At 45.6% G+C, this 21,747-nt stretch overlaps 1 protein-coding gene across 2 annotated transcripts in view; it reads left to right on the top strand.

Moving 5' to 3' along the window:
- FCHSD2 (FCH and double SH3 domains 2) overlaps window positions 1-21,176 on the top strand; it is a 356,033-nt gene extending 334,857 nt beyond the window's left edge. The window contains exons 14-20 of one of the 2 annotated variants that reach the window (XM_020989616.2): window positions 2-136; window positions 6,104-6,187; window positions 6,310-6,487; window positions 6,967-7,187; window positions 14,878-15,007; window positions 15,109-15,191; window positions 19,136-21,176. In XM_020989616.2, coding sequence (XP_020845275.1) covers window positions 2-136; window positions 6,104-6,187; window positions 6,310-6,487; window positions 6,967-7,187; window positions 14,878-15,007; window positions 15,109-15,191; window positions 19,136-19,219 — 915 coding nt within the window. In that variant the 3' untranslated portion in view covers window positions 19,220-21,176. Of the gene's footprint in view, window position 1; window positions 137-6,103; window positions 6,188-6,309; window positions 6,488-6,966; window positions 7,188-14,877; window positions 15,008-15,108; window positions 15,192-17,824 lie in introns of both variants that reach the window. The other variant, XM_078156892.1, reaches the window with a different exon arrangement.
- Window positions 21,177-21,747: the final 571 nt, after the last annotated feature.

The following is a 21,747-nucleotide window of genomic DNA, read 5'->3' as shown; positions in this document are numbered from 1 at the left end:
GCTTAATGTGGATACAGAAAGAGAAGAAGGGGAAGAATTTGAGGACAACATGGATGTGTTTGATGATAGCAGTTCCAGTCCATCGGGCACCCTGCGAAACTATCCACTGACCTGCAAAGTTGTCTATTCATACAAGGTTTGTACTTCTTACAAGGTTGTTCAAAAGTGGATACTTATTACATCTCCATGTGACATCTTGGGTCTTACATACTCAACAGCTGCCTGATTAGTACTAAATCACCTATGTCTGTGGTGGGTCAGGAATCCTCAAATCTCAGAGTTGGCAGAACCTCACATGGTATCTATTAATCCAGAACTTCCTGGAGAATCCCTTCCATGGCATCCGCAGTAAAGGTTCATCACCTCTCCTGGAAGCTCTTCAGTGCTGGGAAACTTACTTCTGATGACCAACCCCACTATAGACAGCTGTAATATTTAGGAAGTTTTTCCTTACATTAGATAAACTCTGCCTCCCTTCCCACTTCTGCCCTGACTAAGCAAAAGAAAGCTCATCTCCCTACTCCTTTGTATTTTTGAAGACAGTAAAAATGTCCTTCCTGAGCCTTCTCAGCTGTCTGGGCTAAAAATTCTCCTGGTTCTTTCTGCTGATTCTCAAACAGTGTGGTCTCTAATCCCTTCATCATTCTAGTCACTCTCCTCCAGATTCACTCCATTTTATCGGTGTCCTTCCTAAAATGTGGTGCTCAAATCTATTTGCTCAATCCTATTGGTTTGACCAGGACAGAGGTCTGCTGGACCTAGAACCATAACACCATAGATTATCAGAATGAGGGCCAGGAAGGGGTAGGACCTTAAGCATAATTCAATTCAGCAATCCTTTATTAAGCATCTACTGTGTACAAGGAATCCTCTTAGGCACTAGGAACACTGAGGCAGATAGAATGTCCCTTCCCTCAAGGAGATTACATTCCACTTTGGGGATCCAGCAGATACACAGATCAGTAAATAAAATATCATTTGAACAGAGTCAGAGCCCTAGTAACCAAGGGGATGAGAAAAGGCTTCCTGAAGGAGGCAGCATCTGGGAAGACCCTGGACCCCAGCTAGGGCTTCTGGGAGGCAGAGGGGAGGAGGAGGAATTACGTGCTGGACATTCATAGTGACATGGGCAAAGGCAGAGAAATGGGAACGGTAATGCGGAGTGGAAGGAATGGCAAAGAGCATGGCATGGCTGGAATCTGGCATGCCTGAAGAAGAGTAATATAAACATCTTAAAGGACCGGCTGCAGCCAGATAGCACAGGGCTTTATTTTAAACCTGCTGAGGAGTTGGTGCCTTATCCTCCTGGCAGTAGGGACCCACCCAAGCTGGGGCAGGGCAGGGACATGATCCGACCTGTGTTTAGGAAGATTATTTTGACACCTGAGGAAAGGGTGGATAAAATCTAGTCCAGCCCCTTCATATTACAGATGAGGAAACCCAGACCCAGAAGAGGAAGGATTTGTCTGAGGTCAAGCAACACGTTAAGGGCAGAGTCTGGAGCAGAACCCTGGTTTTCCTGGAGCTTTTCCCACTCTGCCCTACTGTTCCTGCCCTGACAGACCTAAATCACTCTTAGTTAAAAGAGAGCTCACATTTAGAGATGGTTTTAAGATTTGCAAAGCACTTTTTATACCTCATCTCATTTAATCTTCACATTAACCCTGAGAGAGATACTATTGTCACCATTTTGCAAATGAAATTCCAGGAGGTGATGACTTTGCTAGGGTCTCTTGGCCAGTAAGTTACCTGAGGCAGAATTTGAACCCAGCTTTTTGCTTACTCCAAGTGCACTTCTTTCTCCATTACGCTATAATACCTCTCAAGATCCCTTATTTGGAATGCTGCACATTTGCTTTTGTTTGATGGGACCTGTGATTTTGTTGGTGTAGGGAACATCTAATGAAGCCACTCCCTTTGCCATTGCTGGTCAGCAAGTGCTCTGCAGCTGCTAATGTTAGAGAGATGCCCGGGGAACTGAGAGGTTAAGTAAGTTGCCCGGGGTCATAGAACTAGTATGTGCAGTGGTAAGATTTGAACCCAGCTCTTCCTGAGTCTGGAGGCCAGCTCTCTGGTGTCCACTAACATGACCTTGGAAAATGTCCAGAATATAACTTTGTCTCAAAGCAGTTTCCAGAACCTTCTTTTCATCATCCTAATACAGCTGTCCCTCCTTTATCTGGTCGTCAAGACGGGGAAGAACAATAACTATATTACACAGAAAACCTCAAGCTCTTATTTCCAGTGATACTTTCTACTCAGAGAGAATGTTAAATGTAGACAGAGCCACAGCATCCAGAGCTAGGAGGGACCTCAGCTGGCATCTAGTCCAAGTCCCGCCTGATCAAGAATCCCGTCTCCCACCCACCTCATAAGTGGTCCTCCTGCCTTCAAGGGAGAGCCCGGGGCCCAAGCTGATGCTGAGTCATTTCAGTCACGTCCAACTCTTTGTGACCCCCTTTTGTTTTTGGACAGGGTGGTTCTTGGCAGAGATACTGGAGTGGCTTGCCATTTCCTTCTTCAGCTTATTTTACAGATGAGGAACTGAGGCAAACAGGGTTAAGTGGTGTGCCTAGGGTCAAACAGCTAGTAAGTGTCTGAGGTTGGATTTGAACTCAGGCCTCCTGATTTCTGGCTGGGTGCTCTATCTACTGCACCACCTGGCTGCCCCACTCCTGCTGAGGCAGTCCCCCAAAAAACAGAAACCAAGACAAATATTGACGTAGGATAGACCACTTGCTTTTTAGATAGCTGTAATTGAAATTCTTTCCCCTTGTGAAGCCTGAATTCATCTGTGCAACTTTGCTGGGCCAGACAGAACATGTTAATCCCACTTCTGTATGCCAGCCCCTTCTTTGTTTGACAGCAGCCATGTCGTCCATCCTGAGTGTTCACTTCTCCTGGCTCGGTGTCTCCAGGTCATTCACTCCAGGCCCTAAGTCAGGGCCCTTCACCAGCCTGGTCACCCTCTTGTGATGACTTTGCAGCTTCTCAGTATCAGGAGAGCCGAGTCTGAATCCCAGCTCTGATCCTTCCTAGTTAAGTGACTGTGAGCAAATCAGTTTATCTCCCTGATTAATCTAGTGCATCTGCAAAGGGAGGGATAAAACTACTTGTCCAGTCTGCCTCGCAGGGATGCTTATGAGAAGATCTCTGAGCTGCCGTGGAGCACTGGAGAAGGGAGGGAGCATTAGTTCTCCCTCCTGGTAAAGAGAAGACAAGGGAGCCGGACAAATTCCAGCCTCTCTCCTTTCCCCTGCCTAGATGCTGCTAGGCACCAGTGTGAATGTGAGGTCTCAAAGGGCACGTGGAAGGAGAGAGTTAGGATGAGTAACTGACCACCCTCCCAGACTTGGTAGGGTTGCCAGCCTTGCATTGTATGTTGTACTTCACGACACTCCATGGGATGTGTGTGTTTGTTTTGAGTTTGTCTTGGTAATTTTAAGACAACTTCTGAGTTCTTAGGGACTTGAAAGGGAGAAGAGGATCTCGAAAAGCCAGTATTAGAAGTTGATATCTACATTATCTGTGAGTCTAACACAGGATCCATCTGAAAGCTCTGGCTGTTGGTTTTTGTCTCCTCGTGCTGCCTTGATACTGGAGTGCAGTCGGTGCTCAGTAGGATCATCAATTCAGAGCTGGAGGAAAGCTCAGAAGCCATCTGATCCAGTCCCTCACTCTAGGCCGACAGAGACGAGGTGCCTTCCCTCAGGCGCCACTAATGCTAAGTGGCCAAGCCAGGGTTTGAACTCAGGTTCTCTGATTCCAAATTGAATGCCCTTTTGACTATAGCAGGCTATCCCCCAACAGAAAGGTGGTACTGCTTTGCTTCACAACTTAGGGTGGGATGAGATTGGCATGTTCTCTTCAGCCATTTCACTTTATCTTAGCAGGAGATTCATATAACATTAAATACTGCCCAGAACCATATGCAAATACACCCTCATCCTTTTTTCTTCCGTGTCTCCTTTTCCCCAACTGCTCCTGACCCAACAACCTGTTTCTCCTTAAGGTAGCCTATGAGTAAAATTATTTTGTAAAAGTTGTTTTCATCCAGTCATTGCTTGGTAATTATCTAAGTTGTGCTTCAGGTCCTCCTTAGGTGTCTTTAAGATTGAGCTTCGTGACAAGCATGCAGTTCTCAGCCAACTGACATGTTGCTTATCTGCTGTCTTTGATCTCCTTCTCATTGAAAAATTCCTGGGCTGGCTCCAGATTTTAAGGTGTTTAATGACAGAGAAAGTGGTACCTGAGCAATTATAGCCTACCCCTTTGTGTACAGTTTATTCCATCAATTATCCACAGGCAACTATCCCCTAGATAACCCAGAACATAATTCAGTTCAATTCAGCAATTGTTGAGACAGAGACAGATGAATGAGACACATTTCTTACCCCCAGGTAACTTACAGAAATACAGTGCGTGTACACATATGTGTAATTCCCTGCCTCATGGGGTTGTTGTGAAGAAAGTACTTTGTTGTTAAAGCACCGTAAGATTGTGAGTTGCTGTCGTACGTGCATCAGGGAAGCGCAAAGTGCTACGTGTGGTCCAAGGGACAAAAGGGGAGAAATCTGTCTGGGGAAATCAAGGCAGGCTTCCTGGAGAAGGTGGCATTATGGCGGGGCTTTGAAGGGTAGTATAATCATAATGACATAATGGGAGCAGTAAAGAGCTCTTGCCACAGCTACAGCTCTAGCTAACACTGGACATGAGAAGCCTCATGGATGGGATCTTTGTAGCTAATGTTGTTAAAGGACTCCCGTCGGTTCTTTGAACTCGAATAGCTTTACGTTTGAGGCCAACTACACTTTTCTTTTTTTTCATTGCCATGTTAAAATAGCACATTAGCGTCCTGGAGGGCAGCATGGTGTAATGGAAAAGAGCACAAGGTTAAAAAGTAAGACAACCTGGGTTGGCATTGTGACTCTGCCGAGTCATTATTTGCGTGAGCTCAGACCTAAGTTCAGCATCTGTAAAGGGATGGGACTGGGCTGGAGGGTCTCTTAAGGTTCCTGCCAGCTCTGAGAGTCTCTGGACCTGTGGGCAGTGACAGGTGATTTGGGTTTAACATGCACCAGACAAATCATGGTCAGATGACTCTGCAGACTCTCCCATGAACATGGCTCCAAGTGACTCCCCCCCTCCTTGATGTTCTCACATTCAGAGCAGCAAAGAGAGGAAGGAATTTAGCTATTGATGAGGGAGAAAGTTTTCCCCTACTTGAAAAGCCATCAGAAGTTCTTGCCTCTTATGCTTTGAGGTAAGTGATTTTTTAAAAGCCTGACCAGAATGTGTTTATATTTCCATAATTGTGCAAACATGTCATAATGCTATTTTTTTCCTGTAAGGGGACATATGACCAAGTTCAGAGAATGAGATCTTAAGGGGAATAGATGCCCAGTAGATAGTAAATACCAGGATCTCTGAGGTCAGGCATGTGCACAAAGCATATGCTTGATCAGCAGAGCCCTGCGACCAGGGTGCAGAGGTGCCCATAAGTACCAAGCCCTGGCTAACCATGCATCACAGCCCTTTCCACAACGTACCTGTCTCATGGACAGTGTTCTACAGTTGATGACCCTCAAATCAAGGCGTTGTCTGAACCATCTTCACACTCAAGCACGTCATTCCTTGCCGCGTTTGCATGCCTAGTCCCATGGTACTCAGCTGCCATGTTGTCTCGTTGCTGTTGTTTATTTAGTTACCTTCCATGGTCCTTATAGAAGCCATGCGTTCATTCATTCATTTACTTCATCTTGTTTACAAATGTGAATTCATCCCAGAATCCCCCTGGGAAAAGGCAGGCGTGTCATCCCTGCTGTGCAGATGAAGAAACGGAGACACAGAGACCTTGAGGAACTTGCTCACAGTCACAGGGTCTTCCAGTTCTCTAAAGCATAGTACCTCATGAATGACCCATCCCACCACTTGTTTTCATTAGTTTCACCTCATAAAATCCTTAGAGCATTGAAATTTTTGTACTTGAATTCCTTTTCAAAATCATTTTGCTCTCTGGCTTTTTTTTTCTTTTTGATGACCAGCCTACATCTGCTCTTTATCTAACCTTTATAATTTTGTCCATGACCATCCTCCATTGCAGGCATCTCAGCCAGACGAGCTGACGATTGAGGAGCATGAGGTGTTAGAAGTGATTGAAGATGGAGATATGGAAGACTGGGTAAAGGTAGATTCCTTTGCTCATATAACCCTTTCTCGTGGCATTTTGAGGAGTTTCTTTGGGTTCTCACGAGGCCCCTGACCTTCATGTCTGTGAATGCACCACCCTCTCGTCCCTCTCTCCCACAGGCCCGAAACAAGGTTGGCCAGGTGGGTTACGTGCCCGAGAAGTACCTGCAGTTTCCTACATCCAACAGCCTCCTGAGCATGCTGCAGTCCCTTGCTGCACTAGACAGCCGCTCTCACACGTCGAGCAATTCAACCGAGGCAGAACTTGTTTCTGGGAGCCTCAATGGAGATTCCAGTGGTAATAATTGATAGAGTTCAACAAGCCTTTTCAACCAGTAGTAGCAGAATTTTATAATAAACAATTAATAAGTAACTGCAGTATGCAGAACACAATACCAGGAGTTGGGAGAGATGTAGAGTTGAGGTAAGCCATCGTCCCTGCCCTCAAGGGGCGTATAGGTTTCTAGATGTCACACAATGTGCGAGACACACATGCAAGTGAATGTAATGCTCAGTATTCCATAAGTGCATCACACGAGTTAGAAACACATTGCTCCAGGTGGAAAGGCATTACATGGTAGGGCAGAGGGAATAGTCTTTCCTTGGGCCACACTTGACCTGAATGGTTTTTGTGAATCCAAAGACGTCTTATGTCCTTCAGTAGGAGCCAGGTCAGTGATTGGTTAGTGGTCCTGTAGGCACACGTGAAGGGGGGGGGGGGCCAGTAGCTAAGCTGGAAATGACCTCAGCCACTATTTTCTGTCTTTTGCCCCACAGTCTGTTTTGTTAAAGCACTTTATGACTATGAAGGCCAGACAGATGATGAGCTATCCTTTCCTGAGGGAGCAATCATCCGCATATTGAACAAGGAGAACCAAGATGATGATGGTTTCTGGGAAGGAGAGTTCAATGGACACATTGGCGTTTTCCCATCGGTGCTAGTGGAAGAACTTTCAGCCTCAGAAAATGGTGATACTCAATGGGTGAGAGAGATTCAGGTAAGTGCAAGGGAAAGGGGTGGGAGCGGTGGGGAAGAAGCTTATCAACAATGACTCAAAGCACTTTCATACACATTATGCCAGTGTGATCCTCACAATACCCTGAGAAGATTATTAAGACATTTCACCATGACTTGTTAAAGGTCTTACAGCATAGGAAGTCCTGAACTAGGACTTGAACCCACGTTTTCTGATTTAGTCTAATGTCCTCATTATATAGGTCAGCCACCTATTTTAAAACAAAGATACATTAGCAATCTAAGATGCTGCTTTATCTGATTCTTACTATTGCTCATTGAAAAATTATTCTTCAATTCAGTCTAATTCAACAAGCATTTATTACATACCTTCTCAGCTCTAGGCATTCTCTTTGACTGTCCCCATGCCTGGAACACTCTCCCTCCTCCACTCCACCTACTGACTTCCCTGCCTTCTTGTAAGTCCCAACTAAAATCCCTTTTTTACTGGAAGTCTTCCCCAACTGCTCTTATGTTTAGTGTTTTCCTTCTTGTACTTATTTCCCATTTATCCTGTATATAGCTTGCTTTGTACATTTTGTTTGCCTGTTATCTCCCCTCTCCTCATTGGACTGTAATCTCCTTGAGGGCAGGGACTATCTTCTGCCTCTGTTTGTATCCCCAGCTCTTAGCATTAATGAATGTTGATTGATTGATTCTATGTTCAGAGCCATATGCTGGGTGCTGGGAATAAAGGCAATGAAAACTCTGCCCCTGAGAAGTCTACATTGGAAATGTCCCTGAAGCATCTGTGGAATACCCACATTAATTTTCTGTTCTGTAGTATTCTCCTAGAGCAATCCATGCCTCACCCCTACAGGCCCCATCAGGGCAGACTTCTGAGGAAAGATTTTGCCCACCTCAGTCTGAGTGATGTCCAAGCCCCACGGATGGTGCCTAAGGAAAGGACAAAATAAAGATGGTGGAGACCCTTGATGGCCCTGGAGAGAGATGGACATAGTCACCTTGTCTTTGTGCATCAGTTGTCTCTACCTCAATGTCTGCTGCAGGCCAGATATGTATGCTGCCCCTAGAAGGGGTTCAGTGCAGAAGGAATGTGCTGTCACCTTTCTGCAGTTAATTATGGGGTAAAGCAGGAAGGATATAGTGAAATATTTGAGTCTCCAGACTTTGACTTACCTCAAGTAGTGGCCAGGTGAAAGGAGCAGTGGATTTCAAAAGAGAGGATCTGGCTCCAGTCCCAGCTCCACCAGCTGTTCTCAGCATCTTTGGGCCTCAACGTTCAGGGAGATTCTGAGGGGTCATCTAGTGCAGGAATGGCCAGCTTAAATAAAAAAGGATCCCCACAGGCCACATACTGACTTAGAAAACCACAAATTAACATTATCTGTGTTGGAGTGTTTTTTATTTCTTTGGTTGAATATTTCCTAGTTACATTTTAATCTGATTCCTTTGATTTGATGCCTCTAATCTAGTCCAGCCTACTGTTATCCATATGCTATAAGTGGTCCTCCAGCCTGTCTTTGAAAACTCCTGGTCTCTGGATAAGCCTCTAGCTCCTTAGGCCAGTCTCCACATTTAGACTCCACTTCTCTCTGGGTCTAATCATCAGGAGGTTTTTCTTAACATCCAACTCAAATCTTCTTTACTTCAACATCTTCCCATGAGTCCTAATTGTAAACTCTGGGCAGAACAAGTCACATACCTTCAAATCCTTACAGACAGCTATCACATTCAGCCCTCCCCCTAAATATTTTCTTCTCCAGGCTAAATGTCCCCGTTTTCTTCAGCCAATCCTCATTGTGATCTCAGTGCCCTTCACCATCCTACTCACCATCCCCTCTGCCCTCTCTCTAGATTATCAATGTTCTTTCCACAATGTGGGGCCAAGAAATGAGTACAATGCTATAGGTATGCTGTGACTTAAAAAGACTCTGAAAGGATTCCCCCCTCCCTCATCTGGACACTCTCTCTTAAAGCAGCCTAAGATCACATTATTTTGGGGGGCTGTCATATTGCACTGTACACTTATATTGGCCCATCAGAACCCCCAGATCTTTTTAAGGTGGAACTACTGCCTAGCTGTACTTCCCCCATCTTGTACCTGTGAAATCAATTCTTTGATTTCATATCTGGGACTGGCCACTCATCTTAGTATCTTTTATCTTAATTGATTTGTTCTGTTATTCTAGCCTGTTGACTCTTGTCTAGTAAATTAATTATCCCTCCCAGATTTACTTCCATCTGCACCTTCTTCCAAGTCATTGATGAAAGTGTTGAACAATACACAGACACAGATCCCTCGGGCACCCATTAGAGACCTTATTCCTTGTCGTCCATATCCCGTTAACGACTATCCTTTGGGCCTGTTTCTTCACCCAGTTCTACTCCCACCTAACAGTACTGTCTACACTTTCCAACCTGTCCACAAGGATAGCATGAGAGGTTGTGGAAATCTCGCCTATAAACTGCCTGCATTGGATGGCATTAAATGATCTCGTAGTTCCCCCCTGGCTCTGAATCCTGTGGCTTGTCCGTGTTGTGTATTGCTTTCCCAAAAAAAGCCTACGTTGTTTCCATTGGATTAGAAAATGTACTAAGGCCAGCCCCTGTTCTTCATACCTCTGTGCCCTCTTAGGGTTTACGGTCTACTAGGAAGAGATACATGGACACAGATGAATAGAGTCCAGAGTAGACTGGGACAGAGCCAGAGCACCTGCCTCAGAGGCAGGAGGGAAGGGATGCACATGCAGGCTTAATGTTAAGAGAAGCTTCCTGACAATTAGCGCTATCCCTACTGGGAATGTGACCTATCCCTAACAAGGTAGCAGGAGGTCTTCAAGCAGAGGCTGGAGCACTGTTTGTCAGGTGTGTCATGTACGGAATCCTTTTTAGGGCTGGGTTGAATGAGACTCTGGGATTCTGTGGTTCTGTGATAGGTCCCAAGCAAAGGGCTCTGTGAACATGAGAGAAAGAGACCACTTGGGGGTGGAGTAATCAGGGAAGACATAGAGAGGGGGATACGGCATCTAAGTAGGCCTGCGATTGAAAACAGAGGGGCCCACAGCAGCAGTAAAAATAACCAACTTGTTTTCGGCTTCAAAGTTTGTTTCTTCATCGTTTTATGAGTGAAGATACTGAGGTTTGGATATATAAATTGCCCACGATCACTAGCTTAGTTTTGATTGGTAGTGATGAGGATGAGACCATTCTGAACACAGAAAGAAGCTTCCATAAATGTACCACAGTGGAAGAGCAGGTCAGTAATCAGAAACAGCCTGTTTTCCAGTTTAGCTAGACCGTAGAGAATGTAAAAGGAAGAATAACATGAGATAAGGTTGGCAGCAGATTGTGTGAGGCCTTAAATGCCAGGCTGAGGAGTTTGTGTTGTATCTGAAGAGACGATAGGAAATCAAATTTTTGAGAAAAAAATCAAGTTTTTGAGCATGAGCGTGGCATGGTGAAACTTGTGCATTAGGAAGCTTATTCAGTCACCACTTGAAGGATAGATTGGTACAGACCAGTTAGGAGGCTGTTTCAGTAGTCTTGGTCAGAGTGATGGATACTGAGGCCTGCTGTGCTCATGAAACACTGAGCCATTTCATCTGCCTAGGTGTCCCACGGGGTTCTGGCCTAGACCCTCTTTTCTTCTTTTTCTACACTCTCCCTCAGTATCTTATCCACTTCCATGGATTTAATTTTTATCTCCAGACAGATAACTCCCAGATGGATCAAGCGATCGATTGATCTATCTCTTTAACCGTAATCACTCTTCTGAACTCCAGTCCCACATCATTAATTGCCTCCTAAACATCTCTCAGTACATGCAAATGGAATTTATCTCCTCCCCTAAATATACCCTTCGTCTTGACTTTCCCGATTCTCTAGGGTACCACTATCCTCCTCCCAATAATACAAGTACATAACCCCATAGTCTTCCTTTGAGCCTTTTCTTTTACTCATCCTTGCCCCACATCCAATTAGTTGTCAAGTCTTGTCAGTTCTACCTCCCTAATATTTCTTAAATTAATCTCTTCTCTACTCACATGTCTGCTACCTTAGTTGAGGTTCTCATCATCCCTCTCTTCCTAATTGTTCACCCCACTTCTAGTCCCCTCACTTAATCTGTCCTCCACACAACTGTCAAAATAATTTTCCTAGTCAGGAGGACCTGAGTTGAAATCTAACCTCAGACACTTACTAGCTGTGTGACCCTGGGCAAGTCACTTAACCTTGATTGCCTCACCAAAAAGCAAAAAAAAAAAATTTTCCTGACCATATTAATCTTCTGGGCTCATTCCACATATGGCATTGGGCAGGTCCTGTCCCTTCTCTGTTTTACCCTTCCCCCAAGGTTATTGGAGAGATCCAGTGTGATACCTACTGTGAACTCACTTGTCACTGCAAAGCCCTAGGCAAACATGAGGCATTGCTGTCACAGACTGATTGTTTATCTTGAGCTAAGCATAGGCAGTGTCAGTGTCTCTCTTTGACTTGGTTTGGTTTGTCCTCAGCCCAGAGTATATTCCAAAGAAATGTCAAAAAGAAAGCCTAGGGAGAGCTCACATTTAGGTTTCTCCAAAGACGGGTAACGTGGTCCCAGCTCTCCTGCAAACATTCAATGTCATAATTGCATTTTGCTTGGACAACCTTTATTTTACCCCACAGAAAATATGGCAGATTCAAAGGATTCGTAGAAGTCCCTAAGCAAGTACAGAAAGTACTTAAGGTACCCTCAGTAGTTCTGGCATTCCACTGGGTCCCTGTCTAAACCCACAGGGACCCTTCAGGGATGCATCACAGAAATTCAGTTAGTCAGTCTTCTGAACAAAGAAAATACATTGCAGTACATGCATGTGGAGCTATATATTTACCACAGAGTAGCTGCAAGCATGGTGCTCATGGGCCACAGCCAGCAAGTGAGTGCTCAGATCAGCACTCCTGAGCTCCGTGGCCCCAGCTGCACTCCTCAAGGCCATGGACTCTCGCTGTCTTGCAGTGGGGACCGTTGATCACAAAGGAGATGTACTGATTTTGGCTGCATTTGTCATCTGTGGGGAGTACGGGCAGCCAGTCATCTCTCCCCATATCCTGCGTGTGCACTGTTTAATAGAAAGAACACTGAACTGCAAGACAAGAACCAGGGTATAAATGCTAGCTCTTCTTACACTCACCACGGGACTGTAGGCAAGTTGCTTTGCCTTTGTAAACCCCACCTGTGTCTCCTTATCTCTAAATTTGCCACTGGATCTGTGATCTCATTGGTGTGAGTATCCCCTTCCGTGATACAAATCCCCACCCATCCTTCCCTGAGGTCCCTCCCAGGACTGTTGTTTCCTGCTCTGTGAAATAGTAGTAACAATTTTGGCACCCTCACAGGGTTGTTGTGAGGAGAAAGTAATTTATAAACCACAAAATGCAGTAAAAATGTGAGCACTTACTGTTCCTGAGGCTAATTAAATGAACAATGAGAATAAACTGCTCTGTGAATAAATGGAAATATTAAAGCTGCTAATGGATTTTTCCATTCTGTACATCAGCTTGAGTTTACATGAAAACAAAAGACAGCAGAATGTTTGAGAAACTCTTGGCCTTGGGGTCGGGAGACCTGAGTTGGAGTCTTAGCTTCACCATCAAGGGGCTGGGTGATACTGGATAAGGTGCTTGACCTCTTGGCATCTGTCTTTCCCTCTGCTAAATGGGGTTCACGGTCCTCATCCTCAGTCTCTCACTGCCGTTGTGATAATGATACCATGAGGGAGAGTGGCTGGGACTCGGTGCGTGTGACCACGTGCTGCTCTGTGGGCACGGGCTACCAGTTTTAGGACTTGTCATTATTTCGATGACTGTTGCTTTGGACCCTGTTACCACATGATATTGGGGGGTTTGCAAAGTGTTCGTGCATATGTTTATTCTGTTCAGACTGTCATTACGCAGCTCATCAGAAGGCTTTCAGAAACTCCGTCTGCCAGCTGGTAGTTGTTTCTCATCCACCCAGGCGCCTGGCTGCTCAGCAGCTTTCACTGAAGTGGCTGTGCTGCCAGGTGGCTGTGGCACTTTTTATGTGACACTTGGGTGAGGATATTCTCCAGGGTAAGAAGGGCAGGTGTCACTATCCTCCTCCTTCAGACGAGGAAACTGATGGCCAGGAAAGAGCAGTGACTTGTCCCAGGGTCCCAGCAGTTGGTGTCAGGGCCCAGATTCAGACTCCACGCCCAGCGCTGCCCCTGCTCTGCTACACTGCTGAATTTACTGCCTGTTTGAGGTGGAATCAGAGAGCTGCAGAAATGACCAGCAGAGAGAAAGGCTCACAGGGCAGCGAGGTGGTGCAGTGGATAGAGCACCGACCCTGAAGTCAGGAGGACCTGAGTTCAGATCCGGCCTCAGACCAAACACTTGACATTTCCTAGCTGTGTGACCCTGGGCAAGTCACTTAACCCCAGTTGCCTAAAAACTAAAAAAAAAAAAATTTAAAAATTAGGAAAAAAAAAAAAAGGAAAGTATCGCAGTCCGTTGGTGGCCTATGACTGTCCTATCTGCTCCTAACCAGGGGAATCTGATAGAAAGCTCCTTCCCAGAGGAGTACAAGGTGCCGTGTAGTTAAACTTGTTGCGGTCATGGGCTGTTTCCTTCTAATCTCTGTATATCCCCAGTGCTTGGCACAGTCATTCCAACATGCCGGGCAGCTGGCGTAGTCCAGAGAGAGCTGGCTTCATAGCCAAGAGGACTTCGTTTCAAGCCCTCTGACTTAGGCTTGTCACCAACCTCTTAGTGCTGCAGGCAACTCTCTAAGATTATAGATTGCATAGCATGGGTTGATCTAGGTTGGTACCAGGAATTTACTCACTGAGAGTTCCCTGTATCAATGAAATCATAGGTTCAGTTAAAAAAAAAAAGGTTGTATCGAATTAAGTTGATCATAAGATTTAAAGTTGGAAGGAGCTTTAACCATCATCTAATTGAATGCCCTCAATTTACAGTTGAAGAAACAGAATCTCAGAGAAGGAAAGTGACTTGACCAGTAACATATAGGCTATGTTAAGTGTTAACCCTGAACTTGTCTTTTTGAGATGCTGTGTCTTCTAGAAACACTGGATGCAGAGCATGCAGAAGGCCCTGAATATGTCAAGGATGAAGCCCCTTCCCCCCAAGCTGACATAATTTGTCATTGTACCCCAAAATGGACTGCCTGTGTGTCCTTGGGAGGCAAGACAGGTGCCAGCCAGTCTGTGCTAGGCTGGGATGATGCTTGTGCAGCTGGGATCCTTTGCAGATGAGCAGACTCTCCTATCTTACAGTCTCGCAGTTCCCAAAGGAAAAGAATTTGGCTTTTGCCATCACCTTGTTTCTTCCCTTCAGGAGGGGTCATACTGCACATTTCCCCTCCCATGCCATACCCCTTCCTGTTTTCTCCTCCTTTTATTATACTGTCATACATATGCAGACTTCTGTACGGATTGTTGAACTCTTTGGGTTCCAGATGCATGTTCATTTCTCTTATAATAAACCTGGTTTTCACATCAGTCTCGTGATATGATTGCCTGTTGATAGGTGTAAGTACCAAAGTTGAGATTTGAACCTGGGTCTTCCAACTTCACATCACTGGCCAATGCCTCACTCTACAGAAGTCGTATTAGTGTGTGAGCAGAGCCACTAAATGGATTGTCTTCCTATCAATCAGACTCTTTAAGTACTTCTCCCTTTCTTCCCAGATCTCTCCCTCCCCCAAGCCGCACAATTCTCTGCCTCCACTGCCGTTATATGACCAGCCGCCCAGCAGCCCTTCCCCCAGCCCCGACAAGAGGAACTCGAGGTACTTCCCCAGGTCTCCATCCATGAATGGTGAGGCTCACAGGACACTTTGCTGTGCTCTTTCCCTTACCCGTCTATACCCATTACCCCACCTGGGATCTCACACTCATGACTCTGGTTCTCTCCCACAGAAAACAGCTTCGGCTCCGATTCTCCCGGGTTCTCTCAGCCCCCGAGACACACACCAGAGGCCTCCTACGGCAAACTGCGACCTGTAAGTAACTGGGAGTTGGGGTGCCTGGCTCTTTCAGCCAGGACTCAAGACCTTATTCTAGAATCTGTAGCTGTGTTACATGACTAAGCATGACACTATGCCTACTTGAGCCTCAGTTTCCTCATCTGTAAAATGAGCATGATCCTGGCTCTGACATCTGCAAAATAGGATCATAGGCTTTAAAGATGAGAGGAACTTTAGGCGGTGTATCTAGTCTCACCCCTTTTTTTTATGGATAGGGAAACTGAGGTCTAGAGAGGCAGCATAGTTTGTCCAAGGCCACAAAGCATCTGATTGCTTCTTTGGCGCTCAATCTAGTGCTCTTTCTCCTAAGTCCTCTGGACTTCACATTTCTTACCTATGAAATGGAAATAACAAGAACTTACGCCCTTCTGAGGAGAATGTTTTGGTTCTGCAGAAACACAGCTGGTGGCTTTGTCCCTGAGGGAGGGGCTGGCCTCTTATTCCTTCTCTGTAAATGCTTTGCTCAAAGTCTGAGGTTGACCTCACCCAAGGCCATGAGCTACGGTAGAAAGGCCCTAGACTTGACGTCAAAGAGAACTCGGTCAAATTCAGCATCTGAATCTGACCTGAATGCTACGTCGTCTGTACAGGCACACTCCTTTATGCTCTTCCCGTCTCTTTTCTCTCTCCAAGTTTTCTTTCTCTCTCCCTTCAGTTGAGGCCACACTCAGTTCTCTGCCCTCTGTTCTTCTCACCATTTTGCTTAATAGTCTATTACTCCATTAGCCTCAACTTCCACTTCTCCCTAGGAGCCCAAATGTACTTATAGGTCAAGCCCCAGACTAGCCCTCTGAGGGCCAAACGTATGTCTCTGAGTCAGAGTTGGAAGGGAGCAGGACATGTCCATATCAGGGCCTGGGTATCTTACTAGTACTTCTATCTTCAGCATATCTGACAGCTCCTCAAAAGCAGTATCTACAGGGGCAGCTAGGTGGCACAGTGGATAGAGCACCAGCCCTGGAGTCAGGTGGACTTGAGTTGAAATCCAGCCTCAGACACATGACGCTCACTGGTCGTGTAACCCTGGGCAAGTCACTTAACCCCGATTGCCTAGCAAAAAACAAACAAACAAAAAAAACCCAGTGGTCTACTTAATGGCATCCCCATCAGGATGATTATTTTCCCACTCATGCTTTTTTTTTGCTTTTTTCATTTTTTAAAATTCAGTTTTACTTTATTTTCAAATTCAAATTCTCTCCCTCCTTCCCCAGTTGAGAATTCGAGAAAAAACAATAGGTTATTGCAGCCAAGCCAAACAAATCTGGCATTAGCCATGTCCAAAGATAACCCTCCACCATAAGCCTGGATCTGCACTGTGAGACCATCACCTCTGTATCTGCAGGTGGCCAGCATGTTTCATCATGAGTCCTCTGGAACTGTGGTCATTCATTGCATTGATCAGAGTTCCTAAGTCTTTGAAAGACGCTCTTCTTTCCAGTTTTGTTGTTATCATATAAGTTGCTCTCCTGATCCTGCTCACTTCACTTTGCATTCAAGGCTTCCCAGGTTTTTCTGAAACCATTTCCCTCATCATGCATTTTATAACACAATAGTATTCCATCACATTCTTGTACCATGACTTCTCTAGCCATTCCCCAGTTGATGGGCATGCCCTCAGTTTCTAGTTGTTTGCCACTACAAAAAGAGCAGTTGCAGATATTTTTTGAATACATGTCCTTTTTCCCTTTCTTTTATAATGGTATTGCTGAGCCAAAGGATGTGTACAGTTTTAATTGTTTTTAGTGTATAGTTGCAAATTGTTTTATAAAATAGTCAAATTAGTTCATAGTTCCACCACTAGTTCCTTAATGTACCCATTTTCCCATAGCCCCATCGCATTTGTCATTTTTCTTTTTTGTCATTTTAGCTAATCTGATAGGTGTGAGTTGGTACCTCAGAGATGTTTTAATTTGCATTTTTCTAATTTTTGGTGATTTAGAGCAATTTATCCTATGGCTATTGGTAACCCTCCGAAAACTTCCTATACTTATCTCTTAATTATTTATCATTTGGGGGAATGGCTTTTATCCTTACAAATTTGAATAAGTTTCCCATATAGCTTAGAAATGAGACCTTTATCAGAGAAACTTACTGCAAAGATTTTTTTTCCCCATTTACCTGCTTCTCTTCCAGTTGTACTACATTGGTTTCCCAGTCATCCATGATACCACCCTCTTCTTTATCTGGTCAGTTCCCAAGCCTTATCAGTCCTTACTTTGTAATGCCTTGAAACTACTTCCTCCTCTCCATCTCCGCATCCCTTTCCCCAGGCTCCCCAGCAAACCTAGGCCTCATCTCCTCCACCTCGGTGACCCTAGCAGCTCCTTACCTATGATCTTCTTCTTCCAGTCTCTCCCCATGTCTCTTTCTAGCCTCTGGGGCCAGAGTCACATTCCTATATCCTAACTTTGTTTCTTCCCACTGGGTAAAAACCTGCTGTGGCTTCGCCTGCTCACAGCCCACTAGGGAAAAGCCAGATTCCAAAACCTAGCATTTGAGGCCCTCCACAATCTGGCCCCATTCACCTCCTCCCTCTTTTTCTCACAGTTCTCTCTTTAATTTGATTCTGACCCTCATTTTCTTTATCTGCAACATGGGTGTTACCGTAGGGTGAAGATGAGCAGGAAGATGGGTGGACCGATTGGTGTCTAAATAACAGCTCTCAAAAGCTGAGTCACCTCACCTCTCTGGGCTGATGTCCCTCTCTGTAAAATGGGAATAATAGCATTGGTTCTACCTGCATCTCAAAGAGTTGTCATGAGGAATGTGTCCCAAGTCTGAGCACCATCATCGATGACGTCCACTCTCAAAGCTTCCCCTAAGCCTCCCGTGATCTCTTAGCAGTAGTAGTGGAGGTCAGAATGTATATAGCACTTTGATCTCATCTGATCCTCACAACCACCGTGGGACGTATCAGAGGTATCAGTATGGTTGGTTGGTGTCCTTCATGCGTGCAGAGGACCAACGTGACAGCACTGTGTTGGGGTCAAGGTACCATGTGTCCGACTGTGGCTGGGCAGACCAACCTGAGCTCAGAAGGCTCGACCACAGCTTGGGCACAAATAGTCCAGCTGTGAATGTTAAGAAGGGAGATTTCTCGAGATTTGCACATCTCACAATCCTTTTAAGCTCCCGCAATCCTGCTTTGCTCAGAGGGCACAGGGCTTTCTTTCATGCAGGCCCACCATGGTGGGCCTTCCTGTGGCAGTGCCTCTGTGTCTCACAATCAATTCCAAAGTTCTTCAGAGAGACCTTGGGTAAAAGGATTAATATGCCCATTTCACAGAGGAGGAAGTGGAGATTCAAAGACATGGATAAGGGTCAAAGGCAGGATTGAATCCTACATTTCTCCCAAGTCCAAGCTTGTTGGTGTCTACATTACAACATGCTGCTTCTTTGTCAGCATACATAGCATGCCTTCCAGAGCTCTATAAAGGGCCTAATTGTCTCCAGCTTGTCTAGTCTCCTCATTGCAGGAAAGGAAACTGAGGCCCAGAAAGGTTCAATGACTACCCAACACCCTGCAGGCAGTAAATTGTCAGAGCACAAGGGGAAGAAGGAAGCCCTGAGGACCTTCATTCGATCCCACCCCTGACACTTACTGCTTGGACTTAGTTTCCTTATCTGTGAATGTGAGGTCTAGGCTTCTAGCCTCGAGGGATTATTTCTGCTCTAGAACTAGGATCCTGTTGACATCTAGGAACTCAAATCTTTGCATCACATCCTGTTGCCTTGGTATCATCCCCAAGGCTGAGTGTATGTAAGTAGAGAACGAATGGTTGAGTGAATGTAAGCCCATGGTCAAAACAGCATTTGAACCACCAGACTCCCTTCTTCCCTTTTGAGTGTCGTGTTACTGTGTTCAGAGTCTGAGAAGGTAGACCAGCACGCCCATGGAGCTCCATGTGTTCTCTCCCCAGGTACGGGCTGCGCCCCCCCCTCCCACTCAGAGCCACCGCCGGCCCACAGACAAGATGGAGGATGTGGAGATCACGCTGGTGTGACGCCGGGTGCCCCACGATCACGGCCAGCCAGTCCAGTTTGGCCAGGCTCATTTTTTGAGGCACCTTTGCATGAAGATGACTCTTATTAAGGAGCAGGAACAAGGGAGGAGGTTGTGTGCAGCAGCAGCCTGCCCTTTTCCTCCCCTCGGTCATGAAGATTCTGTGCCTTTGCTCGTTTTCTGTGAGTCATCTCTCCTTCCAGAGCACAAGCCCAGAGTGGCAAATGGCCCTGGCCAGGCAGGCATACCTGCAACTTGGGGCAAGCTCTTGGCCACTTGTGTGGCCTGATCCCAGCCCCCTCCTGTCACATGTGTTAGTACAGTATATTACTGTGGCCATAGGAATGTGTTATAGACTTGCCCAGACCCTGAGCACCATCACCCATGTGATGAGTGGTGAAAACAAATCAGGTTCTCCAGCCTCAGAAGAGGGGCAGAAGCACAGGGCTTGGGGTGGAAGAGCCGGCTTCTCATCACAGTCCCTGCCACCTTCACAGGACAGGCCACGCTGCCAGCCCCAAGAGGCCTCGGTGCCCTTGGTGTTCCTCTTCCTGCTACTTGTCCAGTAGTCACAGCCTGCCCTTCCCACCCCCACCCCCAGCTGGGGACGGGGGCAGCACATTTCAGAGCAGTTCCTCACATCAAGGAGAAAGGCCTCATCTCCATAGGAAAGCCCACCTGGCTGACCTGCTCATGTATCAGAGAACCCACCCTGACCCGTCATCACTATGGACCTCCCAGAAGCTGCATCCCAGCCACAACTCAGCCTTGTCATTGGGTAACCTGGGAGAGGTCAGAGTTCAGGGGACTAAGGGTTATTTTCTAGTTGGCTCATCAGCCCAGCTGATGGAAACCGAGCAACTGGTTCACAGCGGTTTGGCCCCACCGTGGCCTGAGGCAGCAGCATGAGCCTTCTGCCTCCGTCAGCGTCCAGAAAAGTTTTACCAGGGCCTTGAAGTCCAAGGGAAGAAAGGAGACATTGCCATTTGGCCTCAGTTCAGGGCTTGGCACAAATTCAAACTCATGATGCAGTGGAGAATCGAACTCCCCATTACAGGGAGAGAGATTGTGGCTTCACTGGCAATATTGATGAGATCTAAAGTTTCTGGGGAGAAGCAGCTCCCAGGTATTTAAGGAAAACTATTTTTGTCTGCATGATTGGGTAGGAAGATTTTCTGCCTAAACCAGAAGATAGAAAATTGATGAATTAGCTTAAAAGGGCTGTTTTGAGAGGTTGCTTTGCTTCTACTGTTTTGTTTTTAAAGAAATTAATATTACATTTAGATGACATTATCTGAACTTTGCACACATTACTTCAAAGAGTCTGACCTCAGAAAAAGATCTCTGAAGCAGAGAGTGCTTCCCAGGCCCCCGGACCAAAAGTCCAGGCTCATCCAGGGAAACGTTTCCTGGATTGCTTCATTTCATCAGTAACAAGGACTGTGGATGAATCTCTTCTGTATTTTTTGTTTGTTTGCGCCTCTTAACCTGTTGATCTGTTTGAGGTCTTTTTATGTGTTTATCAAACTTATTCTTAAGTTTAAAAAAAAGTGTTTTTTAAGATTTAAAAGTTTGCAGAAATGTTAAAAGCATCACGATGCCGAAGTCAAGTAAGTATCACTCTGCTGTTCTTCTCCTCTTCCTCCAGCCAGTCTGTCTGTCTGTCTGTCTGTGCCCGCAAATCAAGGTTCTCCAAATTGAGAGTGTTATTGGAAATCTCTTTAGTTATATTTTAAATATTTTCTGTAAGAGCTGCTAATTTTATTTAAAACAAAAAGTTGTAAAAATGCCTCCTTTTTAACTATGACTTGTTCGTACAGGGCACGTAATCCATGTATCCCACTGTACAGTGTCAGTACACTGAGAACACCTGTGCAAGGGCTTCCTCTGTACTGGCTGTAAAAAGTTTGTATTTATTATGTATAAAATGTTGAATAATAAAAAAAAAGTGGAATTAAGGCTTTGAGTTTCTTAGCTTTGGCAAAAATAATCCCATTGATTGCGTCTCCATCTTCTCTGAAATAGTCAGCAGCTGTGATGAGCCAACACACTGCCTCCCCCAGCTCCCACCTCCTCCCATCCCACACTTCCTCACAGTTCTGACTTCGAAGAATTAAGAGTCTGAGCAGTCCTTTGGATATGCCAGATACCTCGAGAGAAAGACAGTGACCCTCAGCAAGCTTCAATGATCTCTTCCAACTTCCAAAGTCCAAATTGAAGCCATAATCCGAAAAGAGTCATGTCTGACCATCGCTCTTATGTTCCCTTATACAAGCTGCACTCTGCAGACTCCTCTTATGGTCCCGGAGTATCAAGGCAGGAAAAGACATTGGAAACAGCATCTCCCATCCCAGTCCTAGAATCTCCCTTAGGGAAGCATCTCAGATGATTAGGGGCTCATTGCAAAGGAGTCAGAGGAGCAAATGAGATAGTGCATACCAAGTTCTTTGTACAGAACTGTCTTAAAGCACCGTACAAACATCTGCGCTTAGTATGACCATTATAAATCCAACACTGCTCTTGCTCTCA

This window comes from Phascolarctos cinereus, unplaced genomic scaffold, assembly GCF_003287225.1.
Source record: "Phascolarctos cinereus isolate Bilbo 61053 unplaced genomic scaffold, phaCin_HiC Scaffold_726;HRSCAF=1367, whole genome shotgun sequence".
NCBI classification, from domain to species: Eukaryota; Metazoa; Chordata; class Mammalia; order Diprotodontia; family Phascolarctidae; genus Phascolarctos; species Phascolarctos cinereus.
This window is presented reverse-complemented; position numbering and strand designations above follow the sequence as displayed.